Source organism: Convolutriloba macropyga, chromosome 9, assembly GCF_964194025.1.
Source record: "Convolutriloba macropyga chromosome 9, txConMacr16.3, whole genome shotgun sequence".
NCBI classification, from domain to species: Eukaryota; Metazoa; Xenacoelomorpha; order Acoela; family Convolutidae; genus Convolutriloba; species Convolutriloba macropyga.
This window is the reverse complement of record NC_134476.1, coordinates 33175076-33192312: the sequence shown is the minus strand read 5'-3', so window position 1 is coordinate 33192312 and position 17237 is coordinate 33175076. Positions and strand designations below refer to the sequence as shown.

The 17237-nt window shown below is 34.8% G+C and overlaps 1 protein-coding gene across 3 annotated transcripts in view; it reads left to right on the top strand.

Annotated features, from left to right (window-relative positions):
• LOC142345741 (phosphoinositide 3-kinase regulatory subunit 4-like) overlaps positions 1-17237 on the top strand; it is a 428489-nt gene that overhangs the window by 322024 nt on the left and 89228 nt on the right. For 2 of the 3 annotated variants that reach the window (XM_075398038.1, XM_075398039.1), the window contains 2 exons: positions 6495-6676; positions 13386-13567. In XM_075398038.1, coding sequence (XP_075254153.1) covers positions 6495-6676; positions 13386-13567 — 364 coding nt within the window. The remainder of the gene's footprint in view (positions 1-6494; positions 6677-13385; positions 13568-17237) is intronic. The other variant, XM_075398040.1, reaches the window with a different exon arrangement.

The window sequence follows — 17237 nt, the reverse complement described above, 5'->3', positions numbered from 1 at the left end:
CAAAGGCCATTATTTAGGCGGTCTCTTTTATCGAACGCCAAAGGCGTTCGATTTTATTGAAGAGCTATCTTTTTACGGCTTGAAAAGGCGTCATGGTTTTCCGTTTAGCGAGCCGGAAGCTCAGGTGGTGAATCAAGTTTGATTCGTTAAGGCTTGTCTTGTATTGTATAAAGAATTGTATTGTCACGGTTATATGAAGTAATGTTTTTCGTTTGTGTATATACTTCTACTAAATCAAAGCTTATTTGAATTGTCATAATTTTTCGTTTTATTGTTTTGGGTATATTTATTTTTATCTTAAAGTTTTTGAAGCAGTTTTTCTAAACGTGTTGGTCTATTTTATGCAAAATTTTTGCTTGATCGCTTTGCCTTTTCGAGTGAGTTTTACGCTCTTGAGTTTTTGTTTTGCGGAATTTAAATTTCTGTCTTATTCACAAGTGTCAGCAGCTGAACTCCAAGTGGCGGCAAATTCACTACTAAAATTTGATGAAAAATGCGCTGAAATAGGTTTTTTTTACTTCAAATTTTCTAAGTGGTATATGATAACCTCTAATGGCGTCATTTGAAGCTCCCATAGTGAAGTTTGTTACTGACACCCCATTGAAGCAGGCTGCAATAAATTTTGCACCGACAAGTCGTTCGAGATTATTTTTTCCGACGTCAGTCGGGTTTCTTAAAATTAAAATTTGTTTCTTTGTTCTGATGCGTACTGCCAGTAGATACTAGTTAATAGCCGCCCTCATCTTCTCAGCCGGCTATTATAGCGCTCCTATTTTTTGTCGAATAAAAAAATGTATCGCTTTACCTCATTTTGCCGCCTTCTCAACATTTTGCGTGAAATCTTTTTGACTTCTCTAGGCTAGTTTCTCTCTTCTCTCATTCTGCTAAAAGTGATTTTGAACATCAGTTGCTCAGCAAAGCAATTCAAAATGAACAGAGTTAGTACAGAAATGGATGTCAGAAATAGAAACGGGATAAACCCATAAAGCCCAATTTTAGATGCCCGCTATTTGAACGTCGTTCCTATAAGTCTTATTTACCATCTCTAATGCTTATTGTTATTGATAGTAGCCCCATGTAGCTTCTCTCTAAGAAACAGAAGTATATTCAACTACGAAATGCCATCAAAATAAATCGGACTCAAAAAATGTTTTTGTACAAAAATCTTTTTTTTTTCAATATCTTCTGTTATTTCAATCCCAATCATGCTTATTGGAATCAACGGCGGCTATTTTCCGGCAATCTGCCGGGTATGTTTATTCAATGGGAGTGTTTTGCGGCTGGAAATGAATTCGAGTTGCTTCCGGAATTCTTCGGGCTATGTTTTTAAATCAGTGATTCTCACTTCACATGATGTAAAGTCAAATTCTGCACGAAAACTGGTCTTTAGGCCAATCTGCGATTTTTTTGCACCCATTAAGAAAGATTTATCTGGGCTTGCAGCTCCTGAATTGATTTGCCCGACAAGACTTTCGAGAGCAATTTTTCTGACGTTAGTCGGTTTATGTTTCAACTTCAGACGCTTTTCCATCTCTGTTGTAAGCTGTTGATTTTTTCTTGAGTCTTATGATTACGTTAATGTACTGGTTAAAGATGTTTTGGTTACTAGGTTCTAAAATATTTTGATTGGTTTGTGTTGGTTGTGACTGTTTTTGAGGAATTTGACTAAACCAAACGAACTGAGGTCCATTTACGTGGAGTTGTTTTTTGCTTATTTTTTCTTTTTGGCCTATTCTTCTATCTCGGTGTTTGTGGTTTGCGGTTGTTTTTTGTTTCCGATAACTAGAATTATGCTATGGCATTTGATACTAAGAACAAGATGATTGTTAATGGAATAACGGATTTTCCAAGTTTTTACAGCGCCTTTGTGAAATTAAGACGTAGCCTCCTTATAAGATTTTTGTAGAAATCTGATTTGAAATTTTGTCTCTATTTGCCTTCTCTGGGTTTAAACTGTATGTTAATTTTGTATCATTTTGTCCATCATTTTTTGATCGAAAAATGACTGCATTGCATAGTCTGTAGGAAATGAAATTTTTGTAGCCACAACTGCTGTTCAATTTTTAGATTTTCTCATTTTTGTTTCATAATGATTCAGTTCAATGCGTCCATGTATGTTTAATTTGTCTTGCTTAGTGAGAATTTGGACAACGCTGAAGTGAATATATACTTCTAGTCGATTCCAAGCCCTCCAGCTAAGAGATATCCGTGCAATTTTTTCGACTTTTTGTCACTACTAAGCAGTTAAATGAGTGCTGGTTTTAGTCACGCTGAAGTAAATTAATTTGACGCGTGACTTTTCTTTTTTTTCCTGACTGCTTTTAAGATGAAGTAAGCAAGCAGTGTTAAAACACTTTTGGTTCTTGAGGATGTTTTTCACGTGCGGCATCTGACTTTCATTGCTTTCAATGTATTTTTGGAATGTTTTTTAGATAGTTGGCGCACACTTTCTAATGGCGCTTGATTTTAAGTTTTATAGTTCATGCAAGGGCTACTTACTTCTTATGACTTAGACAATATTTTTTTCCTAAGGTATTTGTGAATTTTTCATAATTTATTTTGAACTACTCTAATATAGCCAAGCTATTATAAATATAAATAATTGAAGCTATTTGATAGTTTCATTTTATATCTAACATTCTAAACAACTTTGACAATGCTTGGTTTCAAAAATTATTACCGATATTTTGAGTCTTGACTGTGATCAATTGTATATTATTGCAGGTCTGTTGGGGCGCAAATGAAGCTCTTAGCTCTTTATTTGTTTGATATCATATCTTTCTATTTTAACAAATTTAACGCTTGCTTTTTTTAAAAAAAAAATGTGGATATGTCCGTTTTGTAGTTCTTGCTTTTGTATCACTTGATAACATCAATGGCAGGTCTTTTTGGCTCTCTAATGAAGCTTAATTGGAGCTAAGTAATTGTTTGAATTTACCTCTTACGGTTTTAATAACTTTAGATTTTACTTGACGGGTCTCATTTCTCGCTAACGCTGTTTAAATACCTCTGTTTAATATCATCGATTGATATGTAACGTTTTTTACACATTGTACATATGTTCAAAAGTATTTGCTAATTAACTCTCGATTTCTATAGAAAATGGGTTGTGAGTTTTTGACATTGTATTCATTTGTGCTTATTTTAGTATTTGCACTATTGACCATCATGGACAGTTCGTGGTTTTTTCATTTGGTATATGCTCCGTTGAATGTCGAAAGCTGTTCATGAGGCTGAAAGTAAGTTCTTGAGTTTGTTCAATTATTTGGATTTTAATTCACGACTTTAGCTGCTATGTTTTCTTTGCTTCGTCATTTAAAAATTTGTTTTTTAACCTGAGTTCAAAGCTCGATTTATTTGAAATTTTTTACTTTTCTACGCCAGTTTCACTCTTCTCTCATTCTGCTCGAAGTTCCTTCAGGTAGAATTAGGTCAGAAAAGCGATCTGAAATCAACACAGTCAGTATCAAAAAATGGGGCTGAAATAGAAGTTTTTTAGTTAAAGTCAATTTGTTGATGACTTCTGTTTTCGAACATTGGTTTTTCACTCCTCACTCCCGCCTCACCTCCGGGGCCCCAGCCAAACCCCCTATAAATTTTCTTTAGTTTTGTTAGGCATTTTTTTGTTATTTCTTTTTCTGTGATAATGCTGATTAGGTAAGGTTAGTTTGGAGATTTTATTGCACACTTTCTTGAGTCGTATCCGGTTTTCTTGATAGTTTTCGACTTTTTAGCTGAAATACTTGTTTTTATTTAAAACGGGTAATCTGTTAAAGATTGAGGGTATTAATTGTATGTACAACTCTCTTAGAGCTGTACTTTGCTGTGATTAATTGCTCTAAAATGTTGCAATTATATTAGTCCTGTCGGTCTTTTATTTATGCGATTTTTCGCTTGACCGATTTTTCGTCTGACGCTTTTGACTTTTCGTCCTCAAAAACGGGATAAGCAGGTAGCGCCCAGCGGGCATTAAGTGCTCTTAGAACCTTTCAGCTCTGTTTCAGCTCAAACTGTTTCGGAAACTTATACTTATGGTGTGAAGGAGACACACCCCCCCTGTGGCTAGCTACTGACGAAGCCAACCGCTCGCTGGTCGTTTGAGAGCAATTCACCCGACGTTAGTCGGTTATGTTTATTTAGTCCTGCAAAGTTGCTGAAGAACGCTTATTGAGAGGCAGATTTTCATGGTTTCAAGGTGGATTTAGAGCACCTATCTTACCCTCTGCTTTTATCAGCGCCCGATAAGGCTAGCTTCTATTTGCTTAAGATGGCTATAGCGAACCCTTCGACTTTCGTTCGAGAGCAATTCGTCTGACGTAGTTGGTCATAATTTTATCTTATGAAAAATTGAAGAGATTTTCAAATTTCTTTCCTCCGTGACGAAATAAGACTCAGAAAATGAGAATATCTTTGTTGTACTTTTCACGCCTCAAATACGTTTAACTAATTCAAATATGCATTCGCCAGTTAGGAACGGCTGGGTGGAATTATTTGGTATGCTTTAAACTGCACATGTCAAGTCTCGTTGTTACACGATATTAGTTGTAACACTTTTAGATTCAATTTTCAGCTTTTTTAAAACCATTTTGCCTTGTTAAAACAAGGCAAAATGGTTTTTAAAAAGCTGAAAATTGAATCTAAAAGTGTTACAACTAATATCGTGTTTTAACCTTTTTTGTGTTCTTATACTTTTCTAATAGCGTTTGGGGAGTTGTATCATTGAAAATGAATAAATGAATAAATTTGAACAAATTAATACCGATTTTTGTCGTTTTTGTTTTTCCTATGTTTCTTCTAATTTTATGCTTCTCGATGAAGTGTTGCTCTTTTGCTGCTTTTTACTGACACTTTAAGGCTAGGCATGGCAATTTTCACTGAAATAAATTATACAACTTCACTTTCAGGTTTTTTGTTTGCATATTTTAATTGTTTCTCGATTTTGTGCAGGATTTTTGGTCTTTGCATATTTTAATTGTTTCTCGATTGTTTCAATTTTCATTATTTAATGTTTCTCCGGAAAATTTTGAGTGGGTGGTTGTTATACCATAAGATGTAATTAAAATTTTTTCAAAATTAATTGTTTGGGAAATTGAATTTTGGCTTTTTGACATATTTTCACGATTGGAGAAGTGATTTTGGTCACGCCGAAACGGGAAGTGGAGCGAAATAGAGAGTTGTTGTGCGGCGTAAATTATTTTACTCTGATTTTAAAGTAGGGTGAGAAAATGAATGGCGCTCGAAAAAAGTTCACTTTCTCAATTGTGGTTTTTGTTCACATGCGGCAATTTGACTGTAAGTTTGTAGCAATTATATTAGTCATGTGGTCTTTTTCATTTGATTTTTCGCTTGACTGATTTTTTCGTCTGACCCATTTGACTTTTCGTCCTTAAAATGAGTTAAACATGTAGCGCTCGGAGGGCATTAAATTCTCTTAGGTCCTTTTAGCTCACCAATCTCTAAGAATGCGAGTCGTTCCTTTTGAGCCGACAATTTTCTTGCGTTAAGTGCGGTTCCTGGTCTTGAGAGTTCGACCCCCCACTCAATCACACCCCACTCCACCCCCCCCCCCCCCCCAACCTGCCCCCCCACTTGCCCCTCCCCCATTCACTCCCAAATTCACCCTCCTCTACCTGGCGGTTCGGACTCCTTTCTCGTCCGGCCCTCCCAACCGTACCAATACCCCCAAGCAGATGACCCCCCTCCCACTACTTGCATCTCTGAACCCCACCTGGGTACTACCGAATCGAACCGCTCGCCGGTCGTTAGAGATCAATTCAACCGACGTTATTCGGTTATGTTTTTCATTTTACTCAGCGGATTTTTTAAGTTGCCTTTCCAATTCATTTTTTGTTCGTTTTATGTTTAGGTTTTAAGTTAGTCAATGAAAGTTCTTGTAATTTTAGTCAATGCAAGTGATTCTAGTCAATGAGAGTGATTTTTATTAGGACTTATCCTGATCTGTTTTTTTTGTCGAACAAAATTTGTTTCGCTTTTTTTTTTAGTTCACAGCGTGTTGAAAATTTTTCATGAAATCTTTTTGACTTCTGTTTGCTCGTTTCATTCTTCGCTCATTCTGCTCGAAATGCCTTTAAACGGCAGTTGCTGAGCAAAACAATCTAAAGTTAACAGAATAAGTATCGAAAATTGAAATAACAATAGAAACCGTATAAACCCCTTAAAGCTCAATTTTAGATGCCCGCTACTTTTACTTTGTTCTTATAAGTCTTAGATAACATCTCTAATGCGTTTTGGCATTGATGCTAGCCCCTTCATCCTCTCATTAAAAATAAGGAGAATGCATAACTAAGAAATGCAATCAAAGAAGTTCACTTAAAAATGGTTTTTGTGCAACAATCAATTTTTATCAGTTTTTCTGTTCCCTCAATCCGAATCGAGGTTATGGGAATCAATGGCGGCTATTTTCCGGCAATCGTATGTTTGAAAAGGGGGGTGAAACTTAAAATTCAGGGTTGAAGTGTTGAAAACCATTTCAGTAATTGTTTGAATTGCGACAGGAAGACTATCAAGGAACAGGTGACGAACAAAGCAGAAAACCGAACCACGAACAAAACTGAACAGATCAGTGGAATTCCGCTTCCTGAGAATACACAAGTTATCATAATTAAGGCCAATGACGATCACTTGCGCTCCTTCAACAGAGTTCCCGAACCTGAGTGTAAGTATGTTTTACATTTTCAAAATAAAAACATTTGATGATGCGCTTTCCGAAAAACTTTATTTTAAGCTCCTCAAAATCTTAATGACTTTTTTCGGCTACTTAAACATTTTAGATCGCAAATTGCAGAATTGACTGTCTATGCGCAATTATTTCATCCCTTTATATCTATATCTATATACAGACCTTCGAAAACTTGCTTTCAAAACAGAATCTGCAGAAATCGTGCCTCTTGATTCGAAGAATGCTTTTAGTAGCCTTAAGCGAAATCTTGCCTTAAAGAACAATGACAGATGGTGTCTTACCCTCTATTCCTCTTTATTCAATTCATATCGTGAATCATTGACTTTATACAAACGCAACTAAACACAGTAAACAAACACTACTATCCCGTTAAATTGACTTCTGGATGGTACAACAAACCGATTGTCAGTGTGATGTCCAACGAGACGTTAGCAATTGTTCCAACTAGACGTTTGCATGCAAGCAATCAACGTGCGCATAGCCAAAATCCCAACTGCACACACCCATCATATCCCCCTCCACGCACATCAACAACACTCATGCAGTAACAAATACAAACATACTCAGACAAAAGCGCAATCTCTCACAAAAGCGCAATCTCTCTCACAAAAGCGCAATCTCTCGTTTCGAACAGTTGACCTTGCTTTATTCATGTGTTCTTAAAGAAGAAAAAAGACAAATTGAAACAGAATTTTAGCTTTCTTTATCTCGTTCTTAATTCTTATAACTTTTATCTGATACTTTTTAACAACTTTAATAGATCTTAATTATCAACATGATGAACCAAGAGGAGTTCAATTCGCATAATAAAAATGAACTGTACCGAATTTATGTAGATTTATTTAAAAAAGTTGAAGAAAAAGACTCAATTATCAAAGAGTTTGTTATTTCAGCAAGTCAATTTTTGCTAAAAAAGCAGTCATATGACGATCCAAAGGAATCAGGTAAAATCTCGAACCAATATAACCCCCCCATCATTCAAGAGGTTCGTGTAAGACGTTTTGAGCCAAAAGAGGTTCCCACAAAAACACAAAATCTTGTTATTGGAAGCAGTCTGGTGAAAAATTTGGTCGGGGATAGTACTATACCGGAAGATATCTGCGTACATGATTATCGAGGCTCAACAACCTGTGAAAAAATTGAAGTTGTTAAACAATTGCCCAAAACAGTGATCAAAACAGTTCTCATTCAGGACGGGACGAACTCAATTCTGAAAGAAAAACAAAAAAACATTGACGAGTTGTTTGAGAAATATACAGATTTGGTTGATTTAACAAGAAACACGCTATCTCCTGAGAATATTGTACTAATGCAAGTGCCACCAATTCGTAATCTGCCAAAAAACGAACATATTAATGAGCGCATTAAACTTTTTAATGATAAAATAAATGCATTAGCAGGTGATGAAAATTATAAAGTTGCAAATGTGTACGACCTCATGAAAGCCATGCCAAGCTATGATAGTTTGTATTATGATGATTTGCATTTCCATTACAAACAAGGTGTCCCTTTTTTAAAAAATTGTGTGCTTTCTCAATTGCTTCCCACATCCAATAATTTAATAGCTCTGAATAACAACCAACGTAATCCAAACCAATACCCAAAATACCGCAATCATTGGAGACAGTTACAATTATATGAGAGGTCAATACTAATCGAGATAATTGTTTTGCTGAATATTCTTAGTTTCATTTGTCTTCTTTTATTTTTATTGTTTCAAAATGAAGCTTCAGTTCCACTTTATTCTGCTTCTTATTTTGTGTGTAATCACATCAAAAAGGAACTGGGTCTTCACTACTACACCAATAAATCTTAAGAGTGAGAGGATGTCATCGTGCATGTCTAATTATAACGCGTATCCAAAAAAGAAGATCATTTTTACCTGCTTGTTAAGGAATTTTCTTTACTCCTTGGTTGTCATTAGATTTCTTTTGTTCTTGTCAGGTGACGTAGAATTAAACCCAGGGCCACCTCTCAATTACACGCAGTTTACCACCTTAATGAAAAAATACAACGATCAAGTAAAGTTTCTACATCAAAATTGTCAAAGCGTGCTTGGACAAAGGTTGCTCCTTAAGAATTTTCTATCTGACCTAGGCGACAATTGTATTTCGGGCTTCTCAGAAATGTGGTTGAAATCAGTTAACGATGTTCCGTTTTGGTCGATACACTCAGAATACTTAGTGTCCTTCAGATGCGACCGACGTACTGATCTTCAAGAGAAAAATAAAGGCGGTGGTATTCTTTTGTTCGTTCCGAAAAAATTTCATCCAAAAGCACGAAATGATCTAGAGACAATGTCAAAAGACCATTTTGAAAGTGTTTGGGTAGAGTGCAAAATAAATAAAAAGCCCGCGTTGATAAATTTGGCTTACTGTCCAAAAAAACAACTAATTAATTTGTTTTTGGAAGAGCTAGCCCTGGGTTTAGATAGAGCAGCGACTGAAAATAAAAAAATTTTTCTACTAGGTGACTACAACCTTAATTACTTTAATTGCAATGAAAGAAATCTCCTAGAAACTCTGATCTTGCCGTACGGTTTACTGAACTCAAATAAAACTTTAGCAACAAGAGAAACATCAAGAACGAAGTCGCTTATAGACTATGTTATATGCGAAAAATTTTTTAGTTCCCAGACACTAGACTCGATTCTAAAAAGTGATCACTTAGCCACGCTTACTTTAATTGGTGAAACCGTTGAAAATAAAAAAGAAGCTATCAAAAAAATTGTGTTTGATAAAACAAACTACTCTAAAAATGCTTTTTCCCTAGATGTTGGAAAGATAAATTGGAGATCATTTTATTTATCAGAAAATCCTGAAATCATGTATAAAAACTTTTGCTCGTCATTGGAAACGGTAATTAAAAAGCATGCTCCACAAAAGACCGTCTTCATACGCCATGACAAGCAAGCCTAAACTAACGCTACATCAACAATGGATATCAAAAAACACAGTAAAAAAGTTTGCAAAAACATCAAATAATAACAACAAAAATGTTTTGAAGCAAGAAAATGAAAAACATCTGCTAGATGTGTTTCAAAACTTAAAAAGTGCAAGAGAAAGGTGGAATTTTATCAACGAAATCAGAAACTGTGAAAAAACACAGACAGAAATACCAAGACTCAAAAACAGTTTTGGAACGGTTTTGACCAATGGGAATGATATTGCCAATCTTCTCAACTATAAATTTTCAGCATTAGGTGAATATTTTGGAAAAAAAGAACAGTATCAATTTTGTAATAATCAGGCACGCCACAGTAACAAATTTATATTCAGGTATACGACAACCAAGGAGATATTTGATATACTCAACAATTTAAATGTTAAAAAACCGTTGGGTCCATCACTCATTCCAGCTTGGGCTTTAAAAGATGCAAGAGAACACATAGCTGAACCTCTCTGTTTTTTGTTTAACCAATTCTTAACTGAACAACGCTTTCCTGACCACCTTAAACGTGCCCACGTGTTGCCTCTTTTCAAGAAAGATGATCCTGAAGATCCGATAAATTATCGACCAATTTCGCTTACTGGAGCTCTAGCTAAAATTTTTGAAATCCTTCTTCGAGATCAAATATTAGCTTATTTAGAGAAGAATAAGTTGCTTGCAACAACACAGTTTGGATACAGAAAAAAAGTGTCAACTACAGATGCTCTTTTATATTGCACTGAAAAAATCAGATATGATCTCAATAAAAAAAACATCGTCACAGGAGCTTTTTTAGACCTATCTAAAGCTTTTGATTCGATATCACATCGTACTCTTCTGCACAAAACTAAACTTTTAGGTTTTAGTGCACAAGCAAACACAATTCTAAAATCTTATCTAGAAAACCGTGTGCAAAAAGTCAAATTCTCGAAGTACGAATCGAATTGGATAGCACTTAACCGTGGAGTACCACAAGGTACTGTGCTAGGCCCACTGCTTTTCAACATATATGTAAATGATATGAAAGATGATACCGATGTGAATTCTAATATAATCCAGTACGCTGATGATACTTTTATCTTTTGCAGTGGAAAAACAATTTCTGAATCAAAGTTACATCTTGAAAAAAGTATTGCTAAACTCATTCTCTTTTTCAGGAAAAATGAGTTAAATGTAAATGAAAGCAAAACCGAATTCATTATTTTTGGAGCCCCTAAAAGAAACAAAATCGAAGAAATAGTTGTTAACGGATGTACAGTTCCCGAGAAAAAAGTTGTGAAATACTTGGGAGTTCATATTGACTGTAATCTTTCTTTTGATGAAGAAATAAAAAATGTACTAAGAAAAATGGCTGTTGGCATAAAGGTCATTTACTCCATCAAAAATATATTTCCTGAAAAAACTAGATCTGCTTTACTGAACGCTCTTGTTTTAAGTCATCTGCATTACCCAATTGTTCTGTTCTCAGGTCTTAAAAAATCACTTCGAGTTACTCTAAATAAACAATTGAACTGGGGAATAAAGGCATGTTTCAATAGAAGCAAATTTGACAGGACCACTGATCTCAAGATCAAACACAAAATCTTACCAGTAGAATACCTCATAAAATATCGGGTTATTATATATTTTATAAAGCTTCTAAAAGCAGATCTACCAGCTTTCGATGAACTCAAGTTAGCCACCCTAAGTGCTAAAATGAATGACCGTACAAACAAGCTGTCATTTGGAGCAAACCAAAAAACAAATATAATGCAAAACTGTTTTTCAAAAAAAGCAATCGACTGGTATAACGATTTGCCTCTCACCTTGAGACGGAATATCCCTAAAAAGCGGGCTCTCAAAACTACAATAAAAAATCATTTCTGGAATGAGTTTCTAAAAGACCCAACGGTTTCAGAATTGAATTCTAATCTCAATTCTTTCAAGTTCAATTTTAATTTGATTTAGTTTTAGGGCGTGTTTTATTCTTCTATGAAATGTTAATTGGAGGATTAGCATTTTTTAAAATATTCTCTTTTCTCGAAAATGTTAATTGTAGAATTAGCATTTTAAAAAAATTTTTTCTCAATTATAATTCATCTCTCTTAATTTGTCGATATTTTAGCACATTGTAAATTTAATACAATTTTAAACTTTCAAAATATGTGACGTTTGTTTCATTTATACTTCTTAACACTACATTGCCTTTAAACTATGTTCTGTATTTTATAGTTCATACTCAAAGGAATTAACAATGTTTTTCTTTTTTTTTTCATAAAAGAGCCCAACCCCCCAAACAAACACAGAAATTCCGACGCAAATACAAACCAGAAAATAGCTGCGTTAGGTTTATAGTATTATACTACTATAAATATAAAAAATTGCGAGCTGAAAAAGCTTTGAAAACAACCCATGTTTTCCTACAAATTGTTCTGATGTTGGAAGTTCATTTAAACTCTGGGCTGAACATTTGCGTTCAAACAACCATCAAATAGTATCTCTAGTCATAAGATAATCCAATTAAGGTGAGCAAAATTCGATTGGAGAGACGAAAAGGGGATTTCAGAGCAAGGTAAATCACGCTAAATTTATTAGTTGTGTGAATGAACAAAAATTCGCTCTAGTGAGTGGAATTTACGTCACCCTCTCAAATTTCTGCTACAAGACCTCAGACTGCGTAAACCAACATTGTAGAAAACCATTGAGAGACAACGAAACGAAAACAAAAATGCCAAAACTCAATTTTCTCGCTAAAATCTGTTCGTTAAAAGTATATTCAAAGCCATCACACAACGCTACTGAAACTAGAAATCCTTAAAGTTCTCAATTGTTCATCATTAAGCAGCATTAAACAGCTTTACTAAATACCACCAACAAACTAAATGCAATTTAAAAATAGGCAGCGCGCCACTACAATACAAATTCTTTGAATTGTAAAACCGAAAGGTGTACTCTGAGTGTACCCCAACCCACCAGAAACACACATGCACATTGATAATTGAAATACTGTAATTGGATTGATCCAAATAATTTAAATAATACTATATATTGATGCGAATAAATAAGTTAACACAGAATAGAAAATATCGAAAGCAAGAAATTCGAAAAATTGCCACTCGATTCGGTTTTTGACGAGCTGTACATTGACGTCACTTTTATTTGCCTACGTAAAAGAAATCGATCAGCCACAGACGTCATAAACAAAAGTTACGCTAGCATAAAGTTCCTCCCCCAAAATTTGGCGTTGGATCAATCACTGGAAAATGGTATGCAGATGATGGTAATGCTGTTGGCTCTTTTGGTAGCCTGAAAAGTCTTCATGTGGAAGCCTTTTTTGTCATCTTTTCAAAGATCATATCTTAACAAAATTGATCAAATCCGCCGTGGAGAAATGGAGATAGCTGATTGATGTAATAGATTACGTAGCGTTATGGTTACTGTAACAACACGCACGCAAAATGCAAAATTGATATGCAAAAAAAAACACGGAAAAATCTCATCCTTAAAAGTTAAGAATCATGTAAAAGTGTCACCACAGTGTTTTTTAAATCAATTCGTTCAAGTCCTTCATGTAACATCACTTCAAAAAAAACTTCTTTGGCTCCTGATATCGTAAAAGCCTATAATCGTGTCAAATGTGAGAAATAAATTGATGAAGAATGATACCAAATTATTATAGAATCCAACGCTAATATTTGGCTTAAAATGCTGGAGACTTTTCAATACACAGGAAAACGAAGTGTTGTCACTGATAATAGTTAAAAAAAAAATGTTTCAGTACCCTGCAGTTCCACTATCAAAATAGCGACTTCGGGTAGCCCCGACACTTTCTCAAAGGGACTTCTAACCCTACAAAAAGAGCGACCCTTTCCTCCTCTCAACTTCGACAAACTGAAATTGTTTTCAAAGAGCTCCTCAGTTCTATCAGATAACTCCACCGTGGAACATTTCTCAAACGAGGTCAGTTATTTCTAATTATGATAACCCTCTCTTCTAAACTCACCTTAGTATAGGTTTCATATGTGAACGCTTTGAACAAAAAACTTGTGTAGTTCTATGCGTGTTTTACAAACGTTCTGATTTCTGCTCAAAATAACCAACTTCTTCATCCGAAAATTCACAGCAAGATTTTATCTTTGTATTATTCAATTGCTTTCAAACAGGACCCAAATTCTTTGGGCCCTGATTGTCTTTATGATTGTTTTGATCCTTATTTCATCTGACCAATTTGATCGTCCATTTAAAAAAAAGAAAGGAACTGGTACATATCGAGAGCATTAAGCTTGCACTGCAGCTTTGTAAAAGTTTTAGACCACATATATACAAAGTTCATCAGAACTCGAACAAAACAGTGCAGTGGGTCGTCTGTGAGGAGTGCTCTAAGAAGAGTACACAAAATATAGAAAATTTTTATAGCAAAGCTTGGTTACTTTAGTTAATAAAAAATTCTGACTGTTGAACCTCGACATTTGGTTGAATTTTTCCTTCTGCAATTAGTTATTAATAGCCGCACAGCGATAGCTGGGGCTATTATTGGCCTTATCTTGGTTTTTTTTACGACTCGAAGAGGAGTATTGGTTTTCTTAAGGTTTTTTTTTACCGGAAGTACTATTCGTTCAGACGATGTTTTGACCTAAAAGCGAAAGTGAGTAAAGTTACCATGTGAACTAATTTTTTTCTGAGCGAGAGAAATTTTTTGATTATGTGGAGCTGCGTTTAGTGAATGCCTTTTTGACTTTGAAAAGTAGTTTTTGACTGAAAGGTACATAGATAACCGTTTTTAACCGTTTTTTCGTCTAAATTGCCCAGTTTTTTTGCTTGCAATTTGGTTTTCTGTAGAAATAATTTTTAATCAATGATATATTGAAATGTAAACCTCGGAAATTGATGACACGTTGTTTTGCAGATCCTAAAAATGCGTTTGAAGTTTAAAATTCGTACATATTTCTTGATTTTTTAGTTGATTTTGGGCTTTTTTGCTATTAATTTCTTCATTTTCTTCTATTAATTTCTTCATTTCCGGCCGTCTTTTTGTCAAAAATCAGTTAATATGGCATTTTTATTTCGATAATTCATATACTCAACGCCTCTTTCTACTCTTTCTACCTCGATGTAACTTTGTTTTATAAAATTGTACATCTAATCCAGTTTTGGTAGTTTTTTTCCAATTTTCCTCAGATTTTGGTTCGAATTTCGGTTTTAATTACTGGAAATAGTCTTTTTGTGTAACATGAGGATTTCGTTTCAATAAGAATCAACCACTTTTGGCGTTAAGTTTTTGAAAAAAAAAGTTAATTTTTTTTTCATAACTGCAGTCTCAAATTTCTTTGACCATTTTTTTTGCAAAATGTTTAAATGTTTCGTATATTTGAATTCTGCTATTTCTTTTTTTTCTGTTTAGGAGGATTTATCTTTGTCTCGGATGAATCGTTGTCCTTTCTATGTCTCGAATGCTGAAGACTGAATTGTTTTCGTGTTTCTTGATTTTTTTAAATTAAAATTCAACTTTCAAAAATCAAGAGTCGATCTTTTTGTAACGATATTCCTTACATTGTGCCCATATTCTTTTTATACTAATTTACCATTCTAATTTCGTCTTGACACTCACGTTTATATTCGTTATATTGATTTTTTCAGTTGATAAAAAATTGAATGATTTCAACTTTTTCTCAAGATTTCAACTTTTTTTTCAAGATTTTCGTTATTTCTTCGGCTTGCAATTGATTTCATTCAACATAAGGCAGTACTGAGAGTTTTTGGATAGCCTTTTTCAAATGTTTTTTTTTACTATTTAGTGCAATTTTCTTCTGGCACTGGTATTGTTTTTAAACAATTTTTTGCCTTTGAATTTTATTCTGTTGCTTATTTCTTTTCTATGATTAATTTTATTTTTGAATTAGTATGAAATCATGTATAGAATATATACAACAAGGAAGAAATATATGTTGTTTTTGTCTGAATTGAAGCGATTAGAAATCTAATTATAGTGGTTTTCTGGTTCTTAATTTTGAGCATTCTGTTTTGAAAAATTTAACTTAGTTTCTATGATGATTATCTGCCGTTTGCTTTCGCTTATTTTTTGAGATTGGAATCAAGAATTATTTGACGGAAATTATTAGCCCTACCAGTTTTTTGGCCAACTTAATTCGGAATTTTAACTTTGCTGCATTTTGTTTCTCTTGGTGAGAGCGGTTTCAATTTCACCAAATTTTAGATCAGACCTGGGGAAATATTGAGTTTATGGTTTAATAAAAAAGGTAATGGCTTCAGCTGCAATTACGGTTTTTTGTGAAGTTTTGATGCTTCGAGTCGCTTCCGGAATTTTTCCCGGCTATGTTTTTTATTTCGTCGTCATGATTTTTGTTACGACCATATGACGTCACAGCCACTTTTTGTTCATTCGTTCATGCAATTTTAACTGAATTGAATGTGTGACGTCAATTTTCGCTCATAGTGGAGCGAGTTTTTTTGTTCATTCACGTGATTAAATTTTTGGCCACACTTGACTTACCTCACTCTCAAAAATGACTTCCTCACTTTGAAATTGACTTTTATTTACTTTAATTCAAAGAGATAAGGTCAAATGGGTGTGTGTCACTCTAAATGAAGGTTATTTGAGATCAGCTAATAGAGGCAGCAATAACTTTATACAGATTTTTAATCAAAATATAACAGATCAGCCTTCAATGAAAAGATGAATTTTTTGGTCTGTCTTTTTTACTGTTTTTTTGACTGCCGATCTACGAATCTTTTGCGGCTCTTTTCTGGCAATCTGCCAGCTATGTTCATTAATTGCTCTCAAACGAGGAGGGCATTAGCGGTCGGAGGGCATTAGGTTCGCTTGGAGCCCTAAGTCTGATTACACCCTAAGATGCGATCCACCTTACTGTTTTGAGGAGGCAATTTCATTGTCAAGGGCTGTTCTTAATCCTTAAGTTTGACCCCTCAGTCACCCACCTCCCCCGCCGCCGTCAGCCCCCCCCCCCCCCATTACCCCCCTTTAACACTCCCATTGACCACCCTCCTCCACCTGTCGATTTGAGCTCCCCTCTCACCTAGCCTTCTCAACCCTACCCCCATCGCCTGCCCCCCCCCCCCCCCCGCACACACTGGTAACCCCCACTAATGCTAGCATCCCTAAGCTGCAGCTGGCCTCTACCGCAGCGATTTGAGAGCGATTCGCCCGAAGTTAGTCGGTTATGTTTAACTTTTTTTACCTTGCTTGTGCTTCCAAATACTAATTGGCGTCCCGCAGAGAACCTCATAGGACTTAAATCGTATTTTTCCGTGATGACCGAAGATTTTCATTGGTTTTCCTATTTTGCAAATTTCATGATAAAATTTCAGTAAATTTCAAATTGAAATAGCAAGATTTTTAGAATTCCTGGTGGTGCCCCAATCAGTTTAGTATGTAGGAACGTTTCCACTTGTCTTTTACTGTAGGTTTGTTTTGAGATTGTGAAGTGCCATATGAGAAAAGCTATTATAAGGAAGCTCAATTCGAATGTTATTTTAAAGAATGATTAGAACGTTCCGGCAATAATTTAAGATTTTAAAGATAATTGGAAGAAGCAGACTCTTCCAAAACTTTTGTACTTATGAGTACGCTTGTCTTTTCGCTGTTTATAAT